General features: G+C 40.7%; 1 protein-coding gene across 4 annotated transcripts in view; it reads left to right on the forward strand.

Moving 5' to 3' along the window:
• The window catches only part of TTC6 (tetratricopeptide repeat domain 6), a 152,359-nt gene that overhangs the window by 74,159 nt on the left and 50,862 nt on the right, over positions 1-27,338 (forward strand). For 3 of the 4 annotated variants that reach the window (XM_054028288.1, XM_054028287.1, XM_054028289.1), the window contains exons 11-17: positions 2,291-2,718; positions 5,213-5,705; positions 8,307-8,436; positions 13,830-14,005; positions 15,436-15,572; positions 24,851-25,020; positions 26,306-26,426. In XM_054028288.1, the coding sequence (XP_053884263.1) occupies positions 2,291-2,718; positions 5,213-5,705; positions 8,307-8,436; positions 13,830-14,005; positions 15,436-15,572; positions 24,851-25,020; positions 26,306-26,426 (1,655 nt within the window). Of the gene's footprint in view, positions 1-2,290; positions 2,719-5,212; positions 5,706-8,306; positions 8,437-13,829; positions 14,006-15,435; positions 15,573-21,984; positions 22,065-24,850; positions 25,021-26,305; positions 26,427-27,338 lie in introns of those variants that run through there. The other variant, XM_054028291.1, reaches the window with a different exon arrangement.

A 27,338-nucleotide genomic window follows, 5' to 3' on the forward strand; every position in this document is an offset into this window, starting at 1 on the left:
GCCAGTGGGGCTAAGATAAACCATTGTCTTCTGCACATCTAGTGTAGGATATATAAACCTTGTCCCTCCAGTCTGAGCCCCCTCTCATGCCTAGTTAGCAGCTCCCCACCCTCCCATCCCTGGGATTAGCAGAGGACTGGATTTTTGGTCTGCTGCGAGCATTGTGCTCTTCACCTTTTTGAGGACAGGAAAGGGATTTTTCTCTCACTGCCAGAGTTGCTAGAATGGGGTGGCTTTTTTCACCTTCCCCTAGCAACTCAGAGACCTAACAGGGTAGGCCAGGAGGTATGGGTCAAGTTGCAACAGCTTAGCAGGTATAAGGTGTCCAGTGCAGGTACTCATCTCAAAGAGCATCCAGTTTCCTGATAAATCAGAATTGGAAGTGGATTTAGGGGAAGGATATCACAGTTTAGCGCAACTGCACCTGTATTCACCCTCTGTGGTCCCTCGCTGACACCCACTCTAATCTCCCGGCTCCTCAGCCATCACCTCTCTTCTGCCTGACTGGGGTTTTTCCAGGCTGTACAGTTCCCTGCCTATACTGTGATATCCCCAGCAAGCCAGATTGCCTTACCAGACTAGGGTCTGTGCTTTGTTTTCTTTCCAGAGGTTATGAAATGCTGTAATTGCCAGCAGTTACAAATTACCACACAGCTCTTTCTAAGCAAGCACATTTAATCTTAAAGTGAAAGCATTACAGAGAAAACATATTCAAACAACAAAATAATCTATGTGCATGCTAATAAGCTTACCAGAGATCATGCCTCACTGCAACAAGGGCTCTGATAGGAGCGAGTCCTTCAAAGGGGTTTTTCTGTGGTTACAAGTTCATACCAGCCTTGGCTCAGAATGAGAACAACCATGAATAGTTGAGTCTTTTCTTGATACAGCATGGATCTTTGATCTTGGCCTCATGTAACAGGTGACCAGAAGACAAAGGCCCTCTCCTCACGGGGTAGCTTCAAAAGGCTGGGTATTTGCATAATCGGAGGTGGGGAATTTGCATTCATATCGCATAGATACTTCCCAGAAAATCCACTTCATATGTCCCAATAGACCAGTGCTTCTCAAAGCCGCTGCTTGTTCAGGGAAAGCCCCTGGCGGTCTGGGCCGGTTTGTTTACCTGCTGTGTCCACAGGTTCGGCTGATCGCGGCTCCCACTGGCCACTCCAGGCCAATGGGGGCTGCAGGAAGCGGCTTGGGCCAAGGGATGTGCTGGCCGCCCTTCCTGCAGCCCCCATTGGCTTGGAGCGGCAAACCACGGCCTGTGGGAGCCGCGATCGGCTGAACCTGCAGACGCGACAGGTAAACAAACTGGCCTGGACCACCAGGGGCTTTCCCTGAACAAGCGGCGGCCCGACTTTGAGAAGCACTACAATAGACTATTTTTGTCTGCCACACTGTTCAATATAGTCCTTTGATCATCCAGACCCACAATAATACATGAACTTTGCATTAATACAATGTACTCCAAGGTTACATACACTTGATTCAATAAGGTTTTTCAAGGATAGTGCAGGAAATTGCCATATCTTTTACAAACACATTCCCTAAAGTAGCTGGGGAATGGGCTTGGGACTCCTAATGTCTGGTACAGGGAGGAGACAACCCACTTTCCCTAGCCCATTAATCCTCATACAAGGGACAGTGATAGGGGTCACAGCAGTGGGCTGAGACTAGCTGTGGAGGGGTACGGTGGCTGATGGCAGCACTCCATTAGGTAGAAATAATGAAGGTAGGAATCATGGCCTACATTGTACAAATTATCACCAGGTAGTTCCCAGATAAGTAATAAATTTTTGGTCTAATTAAACCACATTCCTCTCATCTTGCCTCTCTTTCCATGTGTCTAGGATAAACAGTGTATCACTAGTGCTGATTCCATGCCTGTCTCAATACACGTTTCTATGAATGGTGGCTCCACTGGTGTAAATTTTTTGGTTTGAATAAAATTAAACTTGAATAAAAGCTATGAGTGCTCCATCTTCATCTCTGGTTCCTTGTAATACTTCGCTGTTAAGATTAACATCTTCTGTCAGCTTCAAATAATGATGTGTTACTGCATAGGCTTATGTATTTTCAAAAACATGTTGACAAATGTTTTTGTTTTTTTTAGGTTAAATACTATTTTAAAAATGTTTTGAATAGTATAACTTCTATGAAATTATGTATCTTTTTATTATTTTTAAATTAAATATTAAAATCCAATCTACTAAAATTCTGTAAATGTAATACATAAATTTTGTTTCAAATGAACATCAAATAAATTCAGCTTTCTTTTTTCTAACAGATAAGTTTTATTAAAAGATCAGTCTCTGCACCAGATATGTCTGCTTTCAAAGACAGAACAGTGTTAAAGATTTCTGCTAATTTCAAAACCAGCATGAAAGAGTTGAAGGTTATGAAGGAAAAGATATCTGAGCCAGAGGTTGAGACAGAGATTGAGAAAAGCTCCCCTGCTAAGCACCTATTGACTAAAAGCTGTGATGAGCCTTTACCAACACTGGTAGACATACCAATGGAAAGAAACCCTATTTTTACCGGACAAGAGGATAGTGATGATGACATGGTTCTTGCTGAGAGAGCTCGAAAAGCTGGGATTAAGTACATTATTTTCCCCCCAAAAAAGAAAACAAAGAAATCAAAGAAAATGATAGACCGTGGAAAATTAAAAGCTATGGCTGAGGGATTAAAACAACCCTCGAAGATTCTTAAAAGGTTTTCTTTAAATTAATGCATACTGCATTTGTAAACCATTTATTTAAATTTGTGGTCATATTTTTGATATTTGTGTTTCATCTTTTTGAATGTGAAGTGTTACTCTGAAACATAGGAATTATGTTCAGTTCATTAAAAAGGGAATCCTATACTTTAATTAACTTATTTATAGAACAACAATAGCCAGTGAATACTGAAGTTTAAAAAGTAATGTGGCCAAAAGCTTAGTCTAGTTGTCATAACACCACTATTTAAATTGAGATTTCTTTCCTCTGAAAGAACAGAAAGAAATCCTGAGGTTACAGGAGATTGAAATCCTAGGCTGGATTACCCTCTTGTGTTCTGTGAGGTTGCACAGTTTACATCCAAGGGAAGGGGTTCTCTTTTTACTCTTCAGACTTCATGTATCACTCTAAATATATTCATTATCATTGCTTATTTTTATTCATTTTATTATATAGGATATAGAAGAGATGTGACTTTAGGACGTAATCAAGCATTTAAAAGGCCATAGATGCAGTAAAAGAATGTTAATACTCTTACTTAACAGTTTTGTATTAGTATATGAAATGGGCAACAAATTAATTTTTCGCAAAAAGAAGAACAGGAGTACTTGTGGCACCTTAGAGACTAACAAATTTATTAGAGCATAAGCTTTCGTGGACTACAGCCCACTTCTTCGGATGCATAATGGCCATGTACATTGGCCAAACCGGACAGTCTCTATGCAAAAGAATTAATGGACACAAATCTGACATCAGGAATCAAAATACTCAAAAACCAGTGGGAGAACACTTTAACCTGTCTGGTCATTCAGTGACAGACCTGCGGGTGGCTATATTACAACAGAAAAACTTCAAAAACAGACTCCAAAGAGAGACTGCAGAGCTAGAATTGATATGCAAACTAGACACAATCAACTCCGGTTTGAATAAGGACTGGGAATGGCTGAGCCATTACAAACATTGACTCTATCTCCCCTTGTAAGTACTCTCACACTTCTTATCACACTGTCTGTACTCGGCTAGCTTGATTATCACTTCAAAAGTTTTTTTTCTCTTAATTAATTGGCCTCTCAGAGTTGGTAAGACAACTCCCACCTGTTTATGCTCTCTGTATGTGTGTATATATATCTCCTCATTATATGTTCCATTCTATATGCATCCGAAGAAGTGGGCTGTAGTCCACGAAAGCTTATGCTCTAATACATTTGTTAGTCTCTAAGGTGCCACAAGTACTCCTGTTCTTCTTTTTGCGGATACAGACTAACACGGCTGTTACTCTGAAATTAATTTTTAAGTCTGATGCATATATCTTCACTTTTGGATTAAGTTGTGTGGGTTTGGGAGATACTGAAAAAATATACACTATCTGCTTGTGCACTGATTGATGAAAAATGTGCACACACTGTATATAAACTGGTGCTCAATACTGGCCTTTCAGTTCAGTTTCTTCTTCCAGCTAATTGTTTTTCTTTCATGGGCTGTTATGAGTTTGTGTTTCTTTTTTCCTCATATTTAGCTCTTAGATTTTTCTCAACTAGCAAAATTGAGTACAGTGTGATTTACTGTGATGGTATGTTGAAGTGGCGGTTTGTTTTCAAGATAACCTTATAAACAGAGATGCTCTGTGCTTTTTGTTGAGACTGAAGTTTTCATAGCACTTTTGCTGAGAGTCAGGGCTTTCTACCTCTGTACGGTGTGCTGCGTGTCCTTCACCCTAGAGGTGGCTACATTTCAGTGGTTTTGTATATAATTAGATATTGTTTTAATTGGGATTTTTAGGATGAAAGTCTGGATAAATGTAAAATATTATCTCAACATTCCATTTTAGCACTCTGTATTTTGGTGACGCAGAGTATATTACAGCTACAGATAAAGACTTCTATATTTCTTTGGCATTGAGTGGCTTGAAATAGGTCTTAAATCTGACACAATCAGCAGATTTTGATGTTGAACATTGTCAAGACTCTCAGCTTGGAGGCTATGTACTGACTTTACAAAGAAATGATCACTCTGGGCTTGGTTTTGGCACCGTCCTTGGCGATTATTAGCATGTTCCATGCATTACAATTTGGATGATGCACCTAGATGCACATTCACTGGCCTCCTCAGAATCCCATTAGTGTGTCTCATCCATCTATTTAATCTAATCTTATAGATTATTATGCAGCTCTTGAATTTGGTCCTTTTCTCAGGTCTAGCTTTGTCCTTACATACCTCTGTTGAGAACTTTCTGAGGAGGTGTGTGTGCTTGGAACTGAGCAGCAGGTACTGATTTATTTTGGTGTGTGAGCATCATTTATAATACCTGTGCTCACTTGTGACTAATTTGTAATTATATTGTAATAAATGGCTCTTAGACCAAAAATATTAGTTATTAATTAAGCTAGTAAAGTGGTTAATTGAATATTTATTGATCGCCAAATTCTCCGTATCATCAATATAGCTAAGAACCTGTTGTTAACGTAATCATTTTTTCCCTCCTGATTCAGCTCTGTATCCCTTGGAAGACTGCATATACAGAATAAATTCAGTATCAGAGTATCTCTGGCAGTCCAACGTTATCGAAGTCCCAGTCTCCCTTGTTTGTTAGATTTTGAGAAATTTGCAAAAAGGAAAGGTGGAATTCCAAAAGACCTTGATGATCGTGAGTGGGTCAGAGGAATCTGGAATAGCTGGTTCGATGAGGCTTTCCCTCCTAGTAGGGCTTCTACTGAGGAAAAAGATGCTAAAGTACTAACAGACACTAAGAAGGTGGACTCTGCAGAACAAGGAAAACCTGATCTAGAAATAGATCTAATGGACTCAGCGAATCCTGTTTTGGTAGAAGATCTTGCTGATATTGAAGATTTGGAAACAGAAATCAATAGACTAACACTGTTGATTGAAAACGAAGGAAATTCCTTAGCATTTCACTATTGTAGACGTGGAGCAATAAACAGGAAATTAGGCAAGTTAAAGTCAGCCATGGATGATTTGGAAAAAGTAAGTTTAATACAAAGTTTGTTTACTACCAAGAACTAGGTGGTTTTTGTTACCTTGTTGGGCATCTGAGTTCTCCCAGGGCTGGTAGAAAGCTGATAGCCAGCTCTATTCCACCTTCTTTTTCCTCTCTCCCAGAATGGGATGGTCCCAGTTACATATTCGGAGAATGGAGATGCAGGGCTAAAATACGCTGTGCTCTAGCACCATAATGTTTCTTTGGAGTCCGTAATAGCTGTCTCAAGCTAGAGAAGTTCTGAATTGGTCCCTGGCTGGGAAGAGAAAGTGTAGAAAGTTGGCAGTAAATTATTTTTGTTTCCAGCAGCTCCAAGCACTACTTTGGGCACAGCTGATGATCAAGCCTTTATTTTCTATAAAGTGTAGTATAGTTATTATGCATTATTAAAATAAATGTTCTTACAATAATTAATATTTATAAATTAACATTGGTATTTGGTATGTTTGTTTTTGAAGACTGTTAAGTCTATAAATAATTTAGAGGGTACCCACTTCATAGAGAAACTCTTCACCTCCATCCAAGAAACTACACAATCTAAACTAAGCATAACAAAAAGAGGATTAAAATAAATTATAAACAGCAAAAATAAAAAGATAAAATCTAAAGTACATTACTTGAAGGTAGAAGGTGTATTTAATGCAAAAATCTTCACTTACAGCCAATAGCATAGTTCTTCATAGAATCATAGAATATCAGGGTTGGAAGGGACCTCAAGAGGTCATCTAGTCCAACCCCCTGCTCAAAACAGGACCAATTCCCAACTAAATCATCCCAGCCAGGGCTTTGTCAAGCCGGGCCTTAAAAAAAATTATTTATTTATACTTATCTTTTACTATATGTTTGTACAGCATCTAACATGTAGGGGCCCCAACCTGCTTGGTGTCCAAGCACTACTGGAATATAAATGTTAAATCATGATTATGATGATGATGATTCATCCCAGCCCCCTCAGTATAAATAAATTGTTTACACATGTTTTTTAATCATCTGTGCTGTCCTGCTCTCTCAAGATCTACAATGTGAGAAAGGTTTACCCTTCAGTCTGTCTTTGTTGGGGGATCTTATTCTTCATTAATTCAAATTTATCCAAGCAGTGCTCCTTCAATTTACTTATCTATTTTAGGTATTTCTAAGGTGCCTATCACCACGGCATTTCTTGATGAAATAGTCTTCAGATCAGTAATACACCTCTACCCCAATATAACGCTGTCCTCGGGAGCCAAAAAATCTTACTGCGTTATAGGTGAAACCGCGTTATATCCAACTTGCTTTGATTCACCGGAGTGCGCAGCCCCGCCCCGCCAGAGCGCTGCTTTACCACGTTATATCCAAATTCATGTTATATCGGGTCGCATTATATCGGGGTAGAGGTGTAGTGTTTATTTTAGATAGGTACAGTAATTATAAATTCCATATCCACATTGCTCATCTTTCACATCACCTGTTCTCATTATGCATAGATCCAAAGCATGTGGGTAAAAATCTCTTCACCTGGTTTTGATACTTCCACCAAAAATGTGCCTGTTCTGGACCCAATTTACTTATTGTCTCCAGATTCCAGTAAACATTTATAAAACATTTTAACTTTAAATTTGACTGTTACTGTTTTATAATTAAGAAACTCTATCTTTTCCCACAGACTTTCCATGTAAAGTGATACATAAGTGCAAAGTATGTATTTGTTTGTTTGATTTTGATTTATACAATAATATAGGTATCTGTTATAAGCTCTTACTCTTTACAGTACATTACAATACACAATATCACCTATAATCTCTTAGATATCTTCTAGACTGTCTAAAATTACCTGCACAGGATATTCAGTTTATCCTTTTAATTCCCCATCTTTATCATCCTCCAAAGCCTTAGAAAACAGGTGAGCCTTGCCGTGTGTCTGGCAGGTTTACAAATCCAGACTCTAGCAGACCAGTGGCAGATTTGTATACTCATATAAATTTTCCCTATGCTTATGTTAGCTTAATATTATGAGCACCATGAATAAAATGCATAAGAATAATTAAATGCATAAGAGATCTAATTAATGTAGTAAGATCACAGTCAAATGCTTTCTTTTAAGGAATCAATAATGTTTTTCATAGCAATAATACAGTTCACATATGGCCAACACTGACATTTTCTTATAAACTGGGAAATGCCAATTATTTATCACCTTCAGACAGGTCAGCAATGTGGAATTTTGTGTTTATCCCCTAGAATTCAAGTATGTTTTACTAGTTAAAAAGTGATAAACTATGATGATTTCTCCAGCTAATATATATTTCAGACTGAATATTTCTGAAATTCAGGATAATCCTGCATACATTTAAACACGTACTTAGTTTGAAACACGAGTGACTTCAGTAGGGTTACTCGTGCTTAAAGTTAAATATGCACATAAGTGTTTGCAATATTGGGACTTCACATTTTACTTGCATAAGATCTGTATTTCAAATGTATAGAACTGTATACTCTGCAGAGCAGAGTCTTTGACATCCTCTGTATTCAGGGAGCTCCTAGCTCATTTAAGAAACTCCTATCACTATCTAAATAATAAATTACTATTTATTTTGCATTTTCTTTTGTAGGCCATAAGCTTAGAACCACTTCTACTTAATGCTTATTGGCACAGGCATTTGATTTACCTCTTTCAAGAAAAAAATCAAGCTGCCTTGGATGACCTGAATTTTATAATTAAATGGAACAAAAATAATGCGGGTAAGTCTCTATTGAAATATGACTGATTTTTTTAAAACAGTTTTTTCTCACAAATGCTGTTTCTTCAGTGTATAAGGCCCCAGTATTGCAAAGCCTTATGGACATGCCTAACTTTATGCACCGCGTAGTCCCATTTACTTCAATAGGATTGCTTGTAGTTTGTAAAGTTTTGCATGAGTATAAGTCTTTGAAAGATTGGAGCCTAAATAAGTATTTCTAAAACAATAACTAAATGTTTTATTTCAATACATACACAATTGTCATAACATTATATCCATTAATATTTCAGGGAAAGCTGGTAACAACCCTGCCTAAGGATTTCTATTATAAAGTGTTCTTTCAACCTGTTTTTTTTGTTTGTGGAAGGAAAGGAAAGGAAAGGAAATGAAAGGAAAGGAGCTGCAGTGGATGTTACTCAAAGTGCTTGAGAGCTCCCAAAGCAGCTGCAGCAGCATGGGGTGAGGTTGGAGGTGTGTGTGTTCTGCTCCCAGCCTTCCCTCTAGACCCAGGCACTACATGCAGCAGGAAATTCCTCAACTCCTTTGGTGGGGAACAAAGAAACACAGGCTTCCCCAACTAGCCATCTGAATCCAGCAGGTGGCCCCAACCACCTATCCACTGTCCTCCCAGGGCACAATATGGGGTAGGAGATTTCCCGCTTCTGGGGTGGGAAGTGGAAGAGAGATAAGGCAGACTTCACCTAGTGATTATCTGGATCAGCAAATGGTCCCAGAGGTTCATTCCCTGTTGTGGGGGCTCCACATGGGGCAGGAGCTCCCCAACTCCCACAAAGGGTGGGGGAGAGAGAGAGAGGGAGGTGGACCAGGCTCCCCAAAACCATCTCCTGGCTCCAGTAGCTGGCCCCAGTGGCTTGTTCCCTCCCACCAACTGCGATTGCAGCCTTCTTCTGCCACTAACTAATGTTATTCTTATAATGCAAATGGTAGAAGTCTGTGCTGTGGTACAGAAGGTACAGGGTTCAAATATGCTCAGAGTAAGTCAGAAGCATAGAATCGTAGAACTGGAAGGGACCTCCAGAGGTCATCTAGTACAGTCCCCTCACTCATGGCAGGACTAAATATTATCTAGACCACCTGATAGGTGTTTGTCTAACCTGCTCTTAAAAAACTCCAATGATGGAGATTCCACAACCTCCCTAGGCAATTTATTCCTGTGCTTAACCACCCTGACAGAAAATTTTTCCTAATGTCCAACCTAAACCTCCCTTGCTGCAATTTAAGCCCATTGCTTCTTGTCCTATCCTCAGAGGTTTAGAAGAACAATTTTTCTCCCTCCTCCTTGTAACAACCTTTTATGTACTTGAAAACTGTTATCATGTCCCCTCTCAGTCTTATCTTTTCCAGATTAAACACACCCAATTTTTTCAGTCTTCCCTCATAGGTCATGTTTTATAGACCTTTAATCATTTGAGTTGCTCTTCTCTGGACTTTTTCCAATTTGTCCACATCTTTCCTGAAATGTGGCACCCAGAACTGGGCACAATACTCCAGTTGAGCCCTAATCAGCACGGAGTAGAGCAGAAGAATTACTTCTCGTGTCTTGTTTACAACACTCCTGCTAACACATCCCAGAAAGATGTTTGCTTTTTTGCAGCAGTGTTACAGTGTTGATTCACATTTATCTTGTGGTCCACTATGACCCCTCACAGATCCCTTTCTGCAGTACTCCTTCCTAGGCAGTCATTTCCCATTTTGTATGTGTGCAACTGATTGTTGCTTCCTAAGTGGAGTACTTTGCATTTCTCCTTATTGAATTTCATCCTATTTACTTCAGACCATTTCTCCAGTTTGTCCAGCTGATTTTGAATTATAATCCTATCCTCCAAAGCACTTGCAACCCCTCCCATCTTGGTATTTCTGCAAACTTTATAAATGTACTCTCTATGCCATTATCTAAATCATTGATGAAGATATTGAACAGAACGGGACTCAGAACTGATCCCTGCAGGACCCCACTCATTATGCTTCCAGCATGACTGTGAGCCACTGATAACTACTCTCTGGGAATGGTTTTCCAACCAGTTATGCACGCACCTTATAGTAGCTCCATCTAGGTTGCATTTCCCTAGTTTGTTTATGAAAAGGTCATGCGAGGCAGTATCAAAAGCTTCATTAAATTCAAGGTATATCGCTTCCCCTCTATCCACGAGGCTTGTTACCCTGTCAAAGAACGCTATCAGATTCGTTTGACATGATTTGTTCTTGACAAATCCAAGCTGACTGTTATTTATCACCTTATTATCTTCTAGATGTTTGCAAATTGATTGCTTTATTATTTGCTCCATTATCTTTCTGGGTACAGAAGTTAAACTGCTCTGTAATTCCCTGGATTGTCCTTATTTCCCTTTTTATAGATTGGAAAAGGGCAAATATAGTGCCAGTCTTATGGAAGACAGGAGATTCCAGGACTTTTCAAAGATAATTGCTAATGGCTCTGATATTTCCTCAGTCAGCTCCTTGAGTATTCTAGGATGCATTTCATCAGGCCCTGGTGACTTGAAGACATCTAACATGTCTAAGTAATTTTTAACTTGTTCTTTCCCTATTTTAGCCTCTGATCCTACCTCATTTTCACTATCATTCACTGTGTTAGAGGTTCACCAACCTTCTTGGTTAAAACTGAAATGAAGAAGTCATTAAGCATCTCTGCCATTTCCACATTTTCTGTTGTTTTTCCCCCCTCATTGAGTAACAGGCCTACCCTGTCCTTGGTCTTCCTCTTGCTTCTAATATATTTGTAGAGTGTTTTCTTGTTACCCTTTATGTCTCCAGCTAGTTTGATTTCATTTTGTGTCTTGGCCTTTCTAATTTTGTCCCTACATACTTGTGTTATTTGTTTATATTCATTCTTTGTAATTTGACCCAGATTCCACTTTTTATAGGACTCTTTTTTGAGTTTCAGATCATTGAAGATCTTCTGGTGAAGTCAGGGTGGTCTCTTGCCATACATCCTATCTTTCCTATGCAGTGGGATAGTTTGCTCTTGTGCCCTTAATAATATCTCTTTGCAAAACTGCCAACTGTCTTCAATTGTTTTTCCCCTTAGACTTGCCTCCCATGGGATCTTATCTACCAATTTCTTTGGGTTTGCTAAAGTCTGCCTTCTTGAAATCCATTGTCTTTATTTTGCTGTTCTCCCTCCTACCATTCCTTAAAATCATGAACTTTACCATTTCATGATCACTTTCACCCAAGCTGCCTTCCACTTTCAAAATCTGAACCAGTTCCTCCCTACTTGTCAAAATCAAATCTAGAACAGCCTCTTCCCTATTGGCTTTCTCCATCTTCTGAAATAAAAAATTGTCTCCAATACATTCCAAGAAGTTGTTGGATAATTTGTGCCCTGCTGTGTTATTTTCCCAACAGATGCAGGGCTGGCTCCAGGCACCAGCCTACCAAGCATGTGCTTGCGGCGGCACCTGGAGCGGGGCGGCGCTCAACAAGTCTGTCTCCTATTTCCATCTCAACCTCAGTCCAAGTGTACATTTTTAATATACAAGGCAACACTTCCTCCCTTTTCCCCCTGCCTGTCCTAGCATTTCGAGTTCTTCCTTCTTATTCCCCATACTTCTCACATTAGTATACAGACATCTAAGATACTGATTTCATTAACCCTCCGAGTTCTGTCTTGTCTCTCCTTTATCCCTGCTATAACAGCCCATGCTCCCTCCCCACATTCCGACCCTTCTCTCAGGTTTCTATGTTTTTTACTTACCTGTGGGGTTTGGTCACCTGCCCCCTTCGAACCTAGTTTAAAGCCCTCCTCACGAGGTTAGCCAGTCTGTATCCAAATATGCTCTTCGCCTTCCTATATAGATGGACCCCGTCTCAGCTTAGCAGTTCTTCTTTCTGGGATAGCATCCCATGGTCAAGGAACCAGAAGCCCTCCTGGCAAGATCATCCTCTCAGCCAGGCATTCACCTCCTGGGCCCCTACCTTTGACTGGAAGGATCAAAGAGAACACCACCTGTGCTCCCAACTTCTTGCTCCCAGAGCCCTGTAATCACTCATGATCTGCTAAGGGTCATACCTCGCAGTATCATTAGTGCCCACATGGATGAGTAGCATGGGGTAGAAGTAAGAGGGACGGATGATCCTCGACAATCTCAGTAACATCTCGAATACAGGCCCCTGAGAGGCAGCATACCTTCCAGGATGCCTCGTCAGAGCGACCGAAGAGATTCACCAACCTGCCCTACGTTTCTCCTGGGTGTGGTGGCTGCGATCCTCCCAGCCTTGTGGGTACATGGCTTCTCCTCCTCTATCTTTGGGGTGATTCCTCCGCCCTGACCTACAGCGGCGATGGCTGAACCCTCTGGGGAGTTTACCTCATGGTCACAGCTGCCTCCTGGAGAAGAAGTTAGAAAATTGCGGTAATCAGACTTTTGGTGTCCAGTCAGTACTTCTGATGGAGACTGTACAGGTCCCCTTAAAACTGGACTTTCTGATTGAAAACCAGACACCTGGCAACCATAGGTGAGATTGTTGTAATTTTTTATCTTCCATTAAAAACAAACAGAAACCTAAGGGATTGCATACAATAAAACCTTCATGAAAAGAATGTTACTTAGGGTGCACCTGAAAGTTACAAAATAACAAATTTACGGTTGTTCATGCACCCTTAATTTTGTCCCCTTGTATGTTACAGTTAAAATGTAATTTTGGTTATTAACTCCCTTTTTTAACTGCTCTAAACAGACAAATTCATTTTAGGTTGCAGTTTTCCATGCTTGAACTTTGCCTGAAGCAAATTGTTTTTGCAAAGTTCCAGAAAATCTGTTCAATGTTTTGAGGTGTGTGTGTGTGTGTGTGTAAACACTCTGCCATAAGTTTTAATCAGGAATTTTACACAAACATAACTAACTTGTGACTGAGATTATTTTGCTCAAACTTGCTTTGTTTTGAGTAATACATTCTAAGGAGAGTTAAGGAAACATGCTGTGTTTGAAATAAATTGGTGTAGTAATTTTGAAGTTGCTGGAAGTTTTTTGTGCATGCACAGGTTTTTTTATTTGATGTTTTTGCTCAATCTACAGATTAGAATGTTGTCAAGAAACATTCAAAATATGCCAGTTAGGTTATTTTACTCAGGTTAAAATGGCTTTGAATATTTGGATCACTTTGAAGTGCTTTACGTTAATCTGAGTTTGCAAAGACTGAGAAATCTTACACAAGCGATCTGTCAGGAGGTCTACGGAGTTAGAGGACTGAGCACAGAGCTGAAGTTCTAGTACTTTTGCAGTGTATCACCCGGAGTGAAAAAGAATTGGTCATACTTTACTTTCATGCTTGTATTATTTTTCTGCAGAAGGAAGGTGAATAGTCAATATTTTGTGCTGCTAAATGTTGTATTTTATATTTTATTGGTTCTAGATGCATATCTGTCAAAGGCTGAAATTTACAGAAATCAAGGCAATAATGCATTGGCAATCATAAATTGCACTTTAGCAGTGAAATGCAACCCTACAGATGATGACATTTATTTCAGGAGAGCTGAGTTGTTGGAAGAGGAAGAGGATTTATTATTGGCAATGGATGATTATGCCAAAGTAGGTTTTCCTTTTTATAGTGTAACATTATTATAGTAACATCACTGAATTACAGTAACTCCTCACTTAACATTGTAGTTATGTTCCTGAAAAATGCGACTTTAAGCGAAACGATGTTAAGCGAATCTAATTTCCACATAAGAATTAATGTAAATGGGTTGTGTGTGTGTTTGGGGGCGGGAGGGGATTAGGTTCCAGGGAAATTTTTTTGACCAGACAAAAGACTATATTATATACACACACAGTATAAGTTTTAAACAAACAGTTTAATACTGGTACACAGTGATGATGATTGTGAAGCTTGGTTGAGGTGGTGAAGTCAGAGGGTGGGATATTTCCCAGGGAATGCCTTACTGCTAAATGATGAACTAGCAATTGGCTGAGCCCTCAAGGGTTAACCCATTGTTGTTAATGTAGCCTCACACTCTACAGGCAGCACGAATGGAGGGAGGGGAGACAGCATGGCAGACCAAGACAGAGACACACACTGTGTGAGAGAGAGATGCACATTGCCCCTTTAAGTACACTGACCCCACTCTAAGTACACTGCCTTTTTAAGTAGATCAGGAAATTGAGACAGCAGCTGCTGCCTCCGTCCTGAGCCCTGTCATGTCCCTCTCCCCCGCCCCCCGCTCTATGGAGATGGGCTCAGTGGGGTGCAGGAGCAGGGGGGAGGGGGAACCCTGACATTAGCCCCCTTCTACTCCCCCTCCCTCCGTAGCAATCAGGAGGCTTCCAGAGGGCAGGAGCAGCACATGGCAGTGGGGGGAGGGACAGCTGAACTGCCCGGCAATTGATAGCTTGCTAGGCTGCTGCCACACAGGGAACTTAGGGGAGCGGGGAGCTGATGGGGGGCTGCCGGTCCACTCTGGTTACAAGCCCCACCAGCTAGCTCCAACAGGCTGTTCTTCCTGAAAGCATTGGACAAAGCAGGCAGCTGCCAAACGACATTATAAGGCAGCATTGCGCAACATTAAACGAGCATGTTCTCTAATTGATCAGCAATGTAACAACGAAACAATGTTAACTGGGACGACTTTAAGTGAGGAGTTAGTGTACAAATATTTGGATTTATCTGGCACATAGCTTTCAGAAACTTATATCCTTTTAATCAAACAAATCATTCCGTGTGATGGACTTAGTACATATTTTCTGTAATTTATCCTGGACAGTGATTCATAGCTAAATTAAGAGTCAGTTTATAAGCTTACCTAGTTGGTTATGTGTTCCAGTTTTACAGCTGAAGGGAAAAGAATGGCAAAGGAAATTAAAGGACAAGGAAAATGTTTAAAAGAATGGAAGATAGTTTATACTTTTTAAAAAAATAGTATATATTCTTTGGTACCTTTTCATTTCAGATTTTTAATTTATAGGAAAATAAGTATAACTATTATGCAAATATTATGTGCTTCTTAAATTTTTCTGTGTAGTGTTTTCAGTATAATCCAAAAAGAACAGATGCACTTATGAAACATGGAATACATTTCTTTGAGAAATCAATTTGGACTATAGCTCTTCAAGATTTTACAGCTGTGATTAAGGAAGATCCCAGCAATGTTCAAGCAAGGTAAAATATATAGTCTGCAATTATTATTCGATTATTAAAATAGGGTTAAAATTAATATAGTAACATCTCATCTGCAAACACAAATTAAACTACCATCTCTATGCAGGTGACTCACAGATCTCTGTCTCTACTCCAGACCTGTCTCTGTCTATCCAAACTAAAATCTCAGCCTGTCTCACTGACATCTCCTCGTGGATGTCTAGCCATCAGTTTATACGCAATATGGCTAAAACAGAGCTCTTAATCCCCCCAAGGGTTGCCAACCCTCCAGGATTGTCCTGGAGTCTCCAGGAATTAAAGATTAATCTTTAATTAAAGATTGTCATGTTATGAAATCTCTAGGAATTTGTCCAAGCAGAGTTGGCAACTTTACTCCCAAGCCTTCTCCATTACCTTCTTTCTTGACCACGGTGGAGAACACCACAATTCTACCTATTGCTCAGGCCAGTAATCTGGGTGTCATCGTTGATTCTAGCCTCTCTCTAGGTCCTCACATCCAGGCTAAGTCTAATTCTTGCAGATACTTCTGCAAGTGCTTGTATATTGATGATTATACTGTAGGTGTGTGCATGTCCCAGGCACAGGTGCTGGAGATTTTTCCATTAGTGGTACATATGGGGGCAGCCCCCCTCACAGCTGAGCTCCTCATTCTTAGAAGTGAGGGTATAAAGTGCGGAGCCAACCCGCCGCTCCTTCAGTTTCTTCTTACCATCCATGGTTGGTGGTCAGAGCATTTGTGTTCCCTGTTAAAAACTTTTAGTCTACTCTGTCATACCTAATGGTACTCCTTTTTGTCACTTGATGCTTTTAAATTTTTTTATTTCATTTAAAAAATGTTTAGTTCTTAATAGTTTTTTTCCAATCAGCAGGGCCTCCAGTCCCTGCTTGGGACCAGGGGAGCCTATGTCAAGATCCCTGGGTTTTTAACCTTGCTCAGGCTGCAGAAACCTATATATGTCAGAGACCCTCATTTGCATTGTCTCAAGTGCTTAGGCAAGGATCATGTTAGAGATAAGTGCTTTATTTGTTGTGGTTTCAAGCAGGGCTTTGGAGCTATGCTCCGGCTCCGCTCCAGCTCCAGGCAAAAACCTGGAGCTCTACTGCTCCAAAGCTGTTCCGCACTCCAGCTCCAGGCTCTGCTCCAAAGCCCTGATTTCAAGGCTAAGACAGAGAAGCTGAGGAAGGAACATCTCCATTACATCCTCATGAAGACTGCTCTTAGACTGGTGTTGGAACTTCCTCGGTTGCCCAAAGGTAGTTCTTTGATGACTCCTTCCCAAAGTGCTCCTGCAGCTATGCCCACAGACAGGAGCTGCAGGACAGTTCTGTCTCCATAACTGTTTTCTTTGAAGTCCAAGACTCAGAGCAGATCTGGCCTCAAAAACACAACAAGAAGATTGTTCTACTAGTGGTAGAGTCTGCCCTTTGGCTCGCTGCTTCCTGGTCCTGGCTCATATAGAAAGACCTGAGCCATCAATGCCCGTGCCTTCCCAGGGACTACTGAGATTAGCTACCTCTCCAGCTGCAATGGAGGAATCATTTCTGCTCATTGCGGGACAATAACCCATGTCTGTACTCACTACACCAGAGGCTTAGGCCATAGCAGGGACTTGTTATGTCCATTGTTACCACGGTCACTATTGCTTCAGGACAAAATCCATCATTCAGCACTGGCACAGCTGCCAAGAGGTGGTATTAAAGGTAGTCCTGCCTATCAATGAGGACATTATGCAGCTAGCTAAAACTCTCTGGCAAACCCCTTCCTCCTTTTCCCCCATGGCTAAATTAATGGAATGTAAATACCAGGTTCTGACCCAGTGGTTTGAACAGTTTTATTTACATCCCACACTTGGCTCTTTGGTAGTGGCTGTGGTGAATGAGAAGAACTGGCAGGACCAGGCCAAAGCTACCCCCAAATACAAAAATGCCAGAAAGCTCAACCTTTTTGGTAGTAAAATTTATTTTAGGACACGTTCACACCTCGATATTGTCAATCACTATGCTCTGTTGTGGAGGTCTGACTTCTCTAACTGGGAGGCAATATCTCAGTTTGTGAGCAAGCTGCTGGAAGATTCCAGAGAACAATTTCAATCACTCGTTGTTGAGAGCCACTTTGTCTCTCAATCAGCTCTTCAGGCTTCTTTGGACGTGGCGGATTCCACAGCCAGGGCTATAGCAGTGACTATGTACTGTTCTTCCTGGTTGGAGTCCTTGGGGATTCCCGTGCAGGTGCCACAGACAATTGAGGACTCCTCTTGAAGGAATGTGCATTGTTCTCACCTAATATAGATGAGGTGTTGCACACACTAAAGAACTCTCAGACCCATCCTAGACCTTTGAAAGCACAACAAATACATCGGGATGATAAGATTCTATATGGCATCCTTGGCTATGATTATCCCCTCCGTAGATCTGGGAGACTGGTATGCTGCCCTTGACTTACAGGATCCCTGCTTCCATGTGGAGATTCATCCTGACCACAGGAAGTTTGAGTTTGTCGTAGGAGATGATCATTACCAGTTCACGGTCTTACCCTTCAGCCTGTCGTCAGTATCGAGGGTCTTTACGAAATGCATGGCTGTAGTTACAGACTGTCTTCATGGAAGAGACATCACTGTTATCCTTACCTGGACAACTTGTTGATTTGGGACCGCTTCAGATGCCAGGTGCATGTTGTGGTCCATCAAACTCTGTGTCTGTTCAACATCCTGGACCTGAAATTAAACAAAGAAAAGTTGATATTTGTCTTTTCAAAGGTAGAATTCATTGGGCAGTCCTGGATTTGACTTCTGTCAAGGTGTTTCTGTCTCTTTCCAGATTTCGGACTCTATGGGACCTCTGAGCATCCCACAAGGACCATCCTGTGAGGAATTGCTTCAGGCTCTTAGGTCACATGGCTTCATGTATATGTGTGACCCCCCTCAGAGCACTGCAGGCATGGCTCAAGTTAGTTTATTGTCCTCAGATTCACTATCTAGATAAGCTGGTATGCGTTCCTGACAAGGTGTTGTCACCTCAGTGAATGAGCCAAGGGAGTCCCCTTCTCTCCTCCTTTCCCTTCCAAGACTTTGATAACAGATGCTTCAGCCATGGGGCTTGGTGCAAATCTGGGCATTTATCAGGCTCAAGGTTTATGAGTTGCCCACGAGGCCAGGTTACATAAGCATACTTGAGTTGTACACAAATTTGCCTGCATATCAGCAGTTCCTGCCTCACATTCAGGGCAAAACTGTCCAAGTGCTCACTGACAACGCCACAGTAGTGTATTATGTGAACAAGCCAGGGGGTGCCAGCTCAAACAGTCTTTGTCAGGAAGCAGTAAAATTGTGCAACGTGCATTTGGAGCTCAGACACTCTCAGGGCATCTTGCTTACTGGGGGTTCAGAATGGTCTAGTGGATCATCAGAGCAGCTCTTTCAGTTTAGACCACAAATCGTCTCTCAACACAAACATTCTAGCTTGGTTGTTCCACACAAGGTTTTTTCTGTTGGTGGATTTGTTTGTGACTTGGCAGAACAGGAAGTGCCCCTGGTTCTATTACCAAGCAGGTGACAGCCCCGGATCAATATCAGATGCTTCTCTGTTTCCATGGGACAGGAGGCTGCTGTATGCATACCCACCTCTGATTCCTTGCAGTACTGCTGATTCGCAGCATAATTCTCAAGCTCAAGAAAGATAATGACAGAATGAGCCTTAAAACTCTAGCCTGGCCAAGACAGATTTGCTGTTCAGAGCTCCACAAACTGCCCACTCAGGAGCCCATGCTGCTACTGATAACCAGCCTCATAACACAGAACCATTGTCGGGTGCTGCACCCAAGTCCTGAAGTGCTGCATGTCAATAGCTGAATGCAGAAGAGGCACATTGCTCAGTGGCAGTCCAGAATATTCTTAACAGCACAAAATCTTCCACAGGAGTTACTTAATGCGTCTCCCCACTCAGACTAATATTCAAACAATACTGGACTGTCTCTTGCAACTTAAGAAGTCAGGTCTAACTTCATTAGCTCCATTAGGATGTGTTTTGCAGCCATTTCAGCATTCCACCCTTGCACAGATGGTAAGACTTTATATTCATCATATCATGAGCAGAGTCCTGTAAGGTCTACATAGACTTTTTCCATCTAGCAGGGACCCAACTCCTTCCAGTGTAGTATGCTTTGATGGATTCTATTTTCAAGCCTTTAATATCATGTTCACTTCTACAACCATTATTGAAGGTAGCTTTCTTAGTGTCTGTGAGAGTGGGAGGACTAAGTACATTGGTCACTGATCCACCATACACAGTTTTCTACAAGGACAAACTTCAGCTTAGACTGCACCCTAAATTTCTCTCAAAAGTGGTATCTGATTTCCATCTGAATCAATCTATTCACCCGCCAGTTTTCTTCCCAAAGCCACATACACGCAAGTTCAAGTGAAGACTACACTCCCTGGATGTTTGTCGAACTCGTTTTTTTTTTTTTTACCTCAGTGGGACAAAGCCCTTATGAGTTTCTTCCCAGCTCTTTGTTTCTTAGGCAGAATGTATGAAAGGGTAGTGAACCACAATTCAGGGACTCTCAAAATGGATCACCAGCTGCATTTTAGTATGTTATGTTATCAAAGCGGTCACGCCTACAGACAGGCTCACAGCACATTTGACCAGACAACATTTGGCCTTGGCAGTGTTTGTGGCACATGTTCCAATTAAGGACGTCTGCAGGGTAGCGATGTGGTTTTCCGTTCATACATTTACCAGACATTAGTCACTGTCCACTGCATCAAAGGAAGATTCAAATGTAGGGAAAGCAATCCTACATTCCCTTCTGTGACGAGACTCCGAGTCCCGCCACTTGGAATAACATCTTGGGTGTCAATTACAGTGTAATGGACATACGCAAGCACTTGAAGAAAAAATGGTTTCTCATCTTCTTGTACCTGTTCTTAAAGATGTGTTGCATATCTCCATTACATGACCTACCTTCCTTTCCCAATGCATCGAAGTCTGCTAGGGCTGTCTGTTAATCGCAGTTAACTCTTGTGAATAACTCAAAAAAATTAATCACGATGAATCACAGTTTTAATTGCACTGTTAAACAGTAGAATACCAATTGAAATTTATTAAATATTTTGGATGTTTTTCTACATTTTCATGTATTGTATTGTATTTGGTGTTGTAATTGAAATCAAAGTGTATATTTTTGATTATAATTTTTACAGTGCATATATTTGTAAACAAAAGAAATAGTATTTTTCAATCACCTAATACAAGTACTGTAGTGCAATATCTTTATCATGAAAGTTGAACTTACAATGTAGAATTATGTAAAAAAAACCTGCATTCAAAATAAAACAATGTAAAATTTTAGAGCCTACAAGTCCACTCAGTCCTACTTCTTGTTCAGCTATTCGCTCAGAGAAACAAGTTTGTTTACATTTGCAGGAGATAATGCTGCCCGCTTCTTGTTTACAATGTGACCTGAAAGTGAGAACAGGGGTTTGCATGGCACTGTTGTAGCCGGCGTTGCAAGATATTTACATGCCAGATGCACTAAAGATTCATATGTCGCTTCATGCTTCAACCACCATTCCAGGGGACATGCGTCCATGCTGATGACGAGTTCTGTTCAATAATGATCCAAAGCAGTGCAGACTGACGCATGTTCATTTTCATTATCTGAGTCAGATGCCACCAGCAGAAGGTGATTTTCTTTTTTGGTGCTGTGGGTTCAGTAGTTTCCGCAGCAGAGTGTTCTTTTAAAACTTCTGAAAGCATGCTCCACACTTCATCCCTCTCAGATGTTGGAAGGCACTTCAGATTCTTAAAGCTTGGGTCGAGTGCTGTAACTATCTTTAGAAATTTCACATTGGTACCTTCTCTGTGTTTTGTGAAAACTGCAGTGAAAGTGTTCTTAAAATGAACAACATGTGCTGGGTCATCATCCGAGACTGCTATAACATGAAATATATGGCAGCATGTAGGTAAAACAGATCAGGGGACATATAATTCTCGCCCAAGGAGTTCAGTCACAAATTTAATTAATGCATTATTTTTTTAACAAGCGTCATAGTCATAGAAACATGTCCTCTTTTTTTTTTTACAGTGCAAATATTCATAATCAAAAATAAATATAAAGTGAGCACTGTAAACGTATTCTGTGTTGTAATTGAAATCAATATATTTTAAAATGTAGAAAACATCCAAAAATATTTAAATAAATGGTATTTTATTATTCTTTAACAGTGCAATTAATCGCGATAAATTTTTTTAATCGCTTGACAGCCCTAGCATCTACCATCAGCTTCCAGTGTGAAGGATCTGAAGAAGGGGCAGGGTGAGGCAGCTCTGCCCTTTATATCCTCGCTTTGGAGCACGAGGAGCTCAGCTGTTCATGGGGTTGACTCTATGGGTATTGATAGGGAAAATTCTCTGGCACTGGTGCATGGGACACAAACACACCTACAGTGTAATGGACATATGCAACACATCTCAAACACCAGTTAAGAAAATGTGAGTAACAGTTTTTTCTTTCTGAATAACTTCTCTAAGATGTGGACTTTTCTGTCCATCCACACAGCTAAAACTTGTCCCGGCTCCCATTGTCTTGTCTCAGTTACTGCAACAACCTTTTTTCTGGCCATGACAAATAAAGTCTTCCCCGCTGATATCCATTTAGAATACTGCTGCAAAATCCTTTCCCAAGCGCATCACTTTATTTATGTCCCCCCTCTTTGAATCTCTTCTCTACCTCCCTCTTCTTTGTTTCAAACAGAAGCTTCTTGTTTTCACTGTCAAGACCTTTACTTGACCTATCTCCACCCTACCTGTCATCACTCATTCAGTATCTAAATGTCTACTCCCACCTCTGATCGACCCATGAAGTTAGCCTCTATTGGCCACTTGTTAAATTTGCAAATAAGCACATTTGTGCTTTCGCCCATGCTGCCTCTCATGCCTGAGACAAGCTCGCTGTAAACATCCACAAAAAAACTCATGATCCTCCTTCAACACCCTCCTTAACTCTCTCCTTTGCCATGAGTCCTATGAAAACATAGACAATGGTTTGACTGCTGGTGTGCTGAGACCAGAGACTACCATGCTGACCATATTGTCTTATTGTTTCCTTGTACTCCATCATCTATCTGTATCCATCTGTTGTCTTTTATCTTAGACTTAGATTGTAAACTCAGTGGGGCAGGGACTGTTTTTTTTGTTTCATGTTTGTACAGTGCTTTCCACAGCGGGGTCCTGGTCCATGACCGTGGCTCCTGGGTCTTACAGTAATACAAATAATAATATAGGATTGACAAATATGCATTAAATAATAAAAATAATTTAGTTTCCAAAGAGATTTGTCATAGAAGTTGAAAAGTAAGTCTTCTAGGCTAAGATGTTCCTTAGGGAGTGTGCCCAATGATTTGAAGGACTTTGGATCCCGATTCAGTAAAGCACATAAGCATCTGCTTAAATCCAGTCAAAGAGGTTACTACAGAGTCAGCTGGATTTAACCAAATGCTAAAGTGCTGAATAGGGATGGATTTAAACACCTGGTTAAAGTTAAGGATGTACTTTCAGCTTAGTTGGGTACCTAATTCCCTTAAGTTACCTTGACAATTCTAGCATTAGTGCTTTTGCTGAATTAAGGTCTTAGTTCTTTAGTATTTCTTTTTATGAAGCATCAAAACCTGAATTAAGTTTTTTCTTTGTTTCTAAGTTGTAGTGGTGATTTGAGGTTTGAGTTGTGTGGATTAAGGAATAAGCCATATGTTTTTGCCAATATAGAGTTTGCGCTCTCTTTTAGGTACCAATCACACTCTGGAACGGACTCTCCAAAGTGGATATACGCTGGCAAGAAATGTCTAGCAGAGAATTCTCCATCTGCAGAGGGGAGTTCTCCAGTGGTGGAAGGGGCCTAGCTGCCTCCTGCACCAGCCACTCATCATCCCCCAGCATAGGGGACATGGTAGAGCAGAGGTCCCCTACACCCAATACTCCTCTGGCATGTGGTCACTGAGAGACCTTATGCCACTGATGTAAGTTACAGTTGCTCTTCAGCAACTCTAACTTACACTGGAGTAAGACTGTGCAGGATCAAGAGCTAAAAGATCCTTGAAATCCTCCCCCTGCCCCCAGGGCCGACGAGAGGGGGAGGAAACTGGTACAAATTACCGGGGCCTGGGGGTCCAGAAGGAAGTCCAAGGCCCAGCTTCCCTCCCCCTCGTTGGCCCTGTTTAGCCAGTCCGCCCTTGCTGGGGGGCCCGAAAAAAATTTTTTTACGGGGGCCTGAACCTGCTCTCGGTGGCCCTGCCCGCCCCTGAAGTTCAGAGGCAGATGAGAGTTTTAGCCCTATAGCTAGTCCCATTGACTTCAGTGGGACAACTCACTGTATGTACGTAAAGTTAAACACATGGTTAAATCTTTAAAGGAACACAGTCTTAATTTGTGTGTCTTTTTAATAGGTCAGGGTTAATACATATTTTAAGTGACCTTTTTGAATAGAAGTAAATTATTTTTATTATGTTTTATGGAATGCAGCATAAGTCCCACTGGATGACATAGCAATGGAAAACTTCCCCAAAAGAATCTTAACTGCAGGACTTTCCAGTCAGCTCTGTTTCATCTGAGCCTGCAGTTTACTTAAGTATGTTGCTAGTTAATTGAAGTTAAGGTAGTAATATTGTGAAATTAAGAGGCATCGATGGGTACCAATTCTGTAAACTGGATTACCTGAAGGAAATATTGAATGACAATAAATGTTTATAGGCAGTTTTAGTGGTAGTAAGCAGAGCTCCATTTCTTTTCTTTTAAAGAAGTGTGAACTGAGTAAGTCTGTATGGGTCTGGTCCTGCAAATTGCTCTGCACAAGTGTTCAGCTGCACTCACACAGAGCCCCATGTGAAGCTCCATGCAGGTGCAAAGGTCCGTTATGCAGAGCCCCATCGACTTCAGTGGGGCTTTGTGCTGGTGCAGTAGTCTGCCCATATGAATCCATAGGCAGGATTTGAACCTTTCAGAGTTGTTTTGTCACTACTGATTTAAACAAGAAAGAAAATGCTTCTGACAAAAGAAAGAAAACTCTTACTACCACTAAAAGTACCATTAACACTTATTCTATCCTTTGACTTTTTCTTCAGATAATTACTTTGAGACTATGCAGCAAAGAAACAAATTAAGTACTATTAATGCTAAGATGATCCAAATATTCATATTGTAGATAGCTTCATATGGCTTCATTCTGTAAGTATAATTTTTGTATGGAAAATTGTAAATAAAAAAAAATATTTTCTCTGTACTAGGATATATCGAGGAAGAACATATGCTAAACGACAGCAGTATAAAAATGCAACCGAAGACTTTTCTGCTGCAGTTCATCTAGACCCTTCTAATTGGTTAGCATTCTATTGCAGAGGTTGCATACTGCGAAAGATTGATCCAAAAAAAGCTCTGCAGGACTTCAGTGTTTCTGGTATTATTTCCTAGTGTCAATACTGAAAGGGAGAAGTTCTGTACTGGTACCAGTGCTGTTCAATATATTCATAAATGAGCTGGAAAAGTGGGTGAACAGTGAAGTGGCAAAATTTGCAGACGATACAAAATTAGTCAAAATAGTTAAGTCCAAAGCTAACAGCAAAGAGTTACAAAGGTATCTCACAAAACTGGGTGATTGGGCAAGAAAATGGCAGATGAAATTCACTGTTGATAAGTGCAAAGTAACGCATATGGGAAAAATAATCCCAACTAAACATACAAAATGATGGGGTCTAAATTTAGCCATTATCACTCAGGAAAGATCTTGGAACTATCATGGATAGTTCTCTGAAAATATCTGCTCAGTGTGAAGTGGCAGTCAAAAAAAGCTAACAGAATGTTAGGAACCATTAGGAAAGGGATAGATAGTAAGACAGAAAATATCATACTGCCACTCTGTAAATCCATGGTATGCCCACACCTTGAATACTGTGTGCAGTTCTGGTTTCCCCATCTCAAAAAAGATACGTTAGAATTGGAAAAAGTACTGAGAAGGGCAACAAAAATGATTAGGGGTATGGAACTGCTTCAGGGATGACTCAAAGGGTGACATTACAGAGATTTATAAAATCTTGAATGGTATGGAGAAAGAGAATAGGGAAGTATTTTCTCCTTCACATAACACAAGAACTAGGGGGTCACAATGAAATTAATAGCAGCAGATTTAAAACAAACATAAAGAAGTACATCTTCATACAATGCACAGTCAACCTGTGGAACTTGTTGCCAGGGGTTGTTGTGAAGGCCAAAAGCATAACTGGGTTCAAAAAAGAATTAGAAAAGTTCCTGGAGGATAGGTCAGTCAATGGCTGTAAACGAAGATGATCAGGGACGCTGTATTCACTCTGCACTTTGTCCCTTTTAATTTGTATTAATTTAGTGTTAGTATTGGATATTGGCTGTTAGCCATTTTCAGTTATTTCCCACTGTTTCCATATTCCCCCTTTGTTTTATTTTAATCATTTGAGAGTAGAAGTAATAAAGAATTATAATTATATACTTGTATGTACTTGCTCCATTTTATACATACCATTTTCCATGGTACATAAACTGGTTTCTTTGCATGGTGGTCCCACCAGTTAGTTTATATTTCACTTATGATATTAAATATAACACTAAGAAAACTAGAATAAAAGTAATATGCAGATAAGCTATATAATAAACAACTAAAATTTAAATGTGAATATTGAAAAGTTACAATTAAAATATATTTTTTCCCCCAGTGCTCCTCAATGACTCTTTTGAAAATCTCAGTTCTTTCATTCACCGTGGGATCTTATATTCAGAACAATGTCAATGGTCACTAGCAATCTGTGACTTTGAAAATGCACTGGCTCTGGACAGGTGATTGGACTTTTAATATAGAGTATACCACTTTGAATTAGCTAAGGGGGAAAACTTATGTTCATATCCATCAATCTATGTCTGTTTGTCTAAGTACTGCTATGACCCTTATCAATGTAGACTTAAACATTTATGAATTTATCCTTTATGAAACAGGAAAGCATTATTATTCCTATGTTAGAGATAGGGAACTGAGCAACAGAGAGATTAAGAGTGGGATTTTCAAAAGTGTCTAAGTGACTTAAGGGCACCTTTTGAAAATTCCACCCTCATTGACTTGCCAGAGATCACAGAGAATGTTGTGCCACAGCTAAAAATGAAATAGGGTCTCCTGCATCCCGGTGCAGTGCCTTAAGCAATATTATTCTTCCTCTTATTTGTTGGAAAACTATACATATTTTCTGCATCCCACCATCTCCCACAATTCTGGACATCTGAGCTTCTCACCTCTGTCTGCAGCTTCACAGAGACAGATCAGTGTTTTGGCTCCACATCCCTCTGCTCCTGCTTGCTGCCAGAGTCTCTGGCTCCATGCCAACAGACAATGGCAGTTTCTGTTGCTCCTGCTCTTACCTTGCAATTTGAGCTGCTTCTACCCAGATTTTGGGCAGGGATGACAGCAGTCTCCCACTCCAACATTCCTCCCCCCCCCCTGGGTCAGAGACATTCCTCCCCCTCCTTGGAGAGACAGCAATCTCCCACTCCAACATTCCTCCCCCTCCTGGCCTCCGCTTCATTGTCTCACTGCTGGCTCCTCTGTCCCCTGCAGGTGTGGCGAGCAAGAAAGCACAGGGTTAAAGCCAAACAGTGCTCTGTTTGTAAGGCAGGGTGAGTGGTGCCCACTTTGCACCCAGCCTTCTGTCCCTATCTCTGTTAGGATTCAGGGCTACGAGTCAGACAGGCAGGTAGGGT

Source organism: Malaclemys terrapin, chromosome 4, assembly GCF_027887155.1.
Source record: "Malaclemys terrapin pileata isolate rMalTer1 chromosome 4, rMalTer1.hap1, whole genome shotgun sequence".
NCBI lineage: Eukaryota > Metazoa > Chordata > Testudines > Emydidae > Malaclemys > Malaclemys terrapin.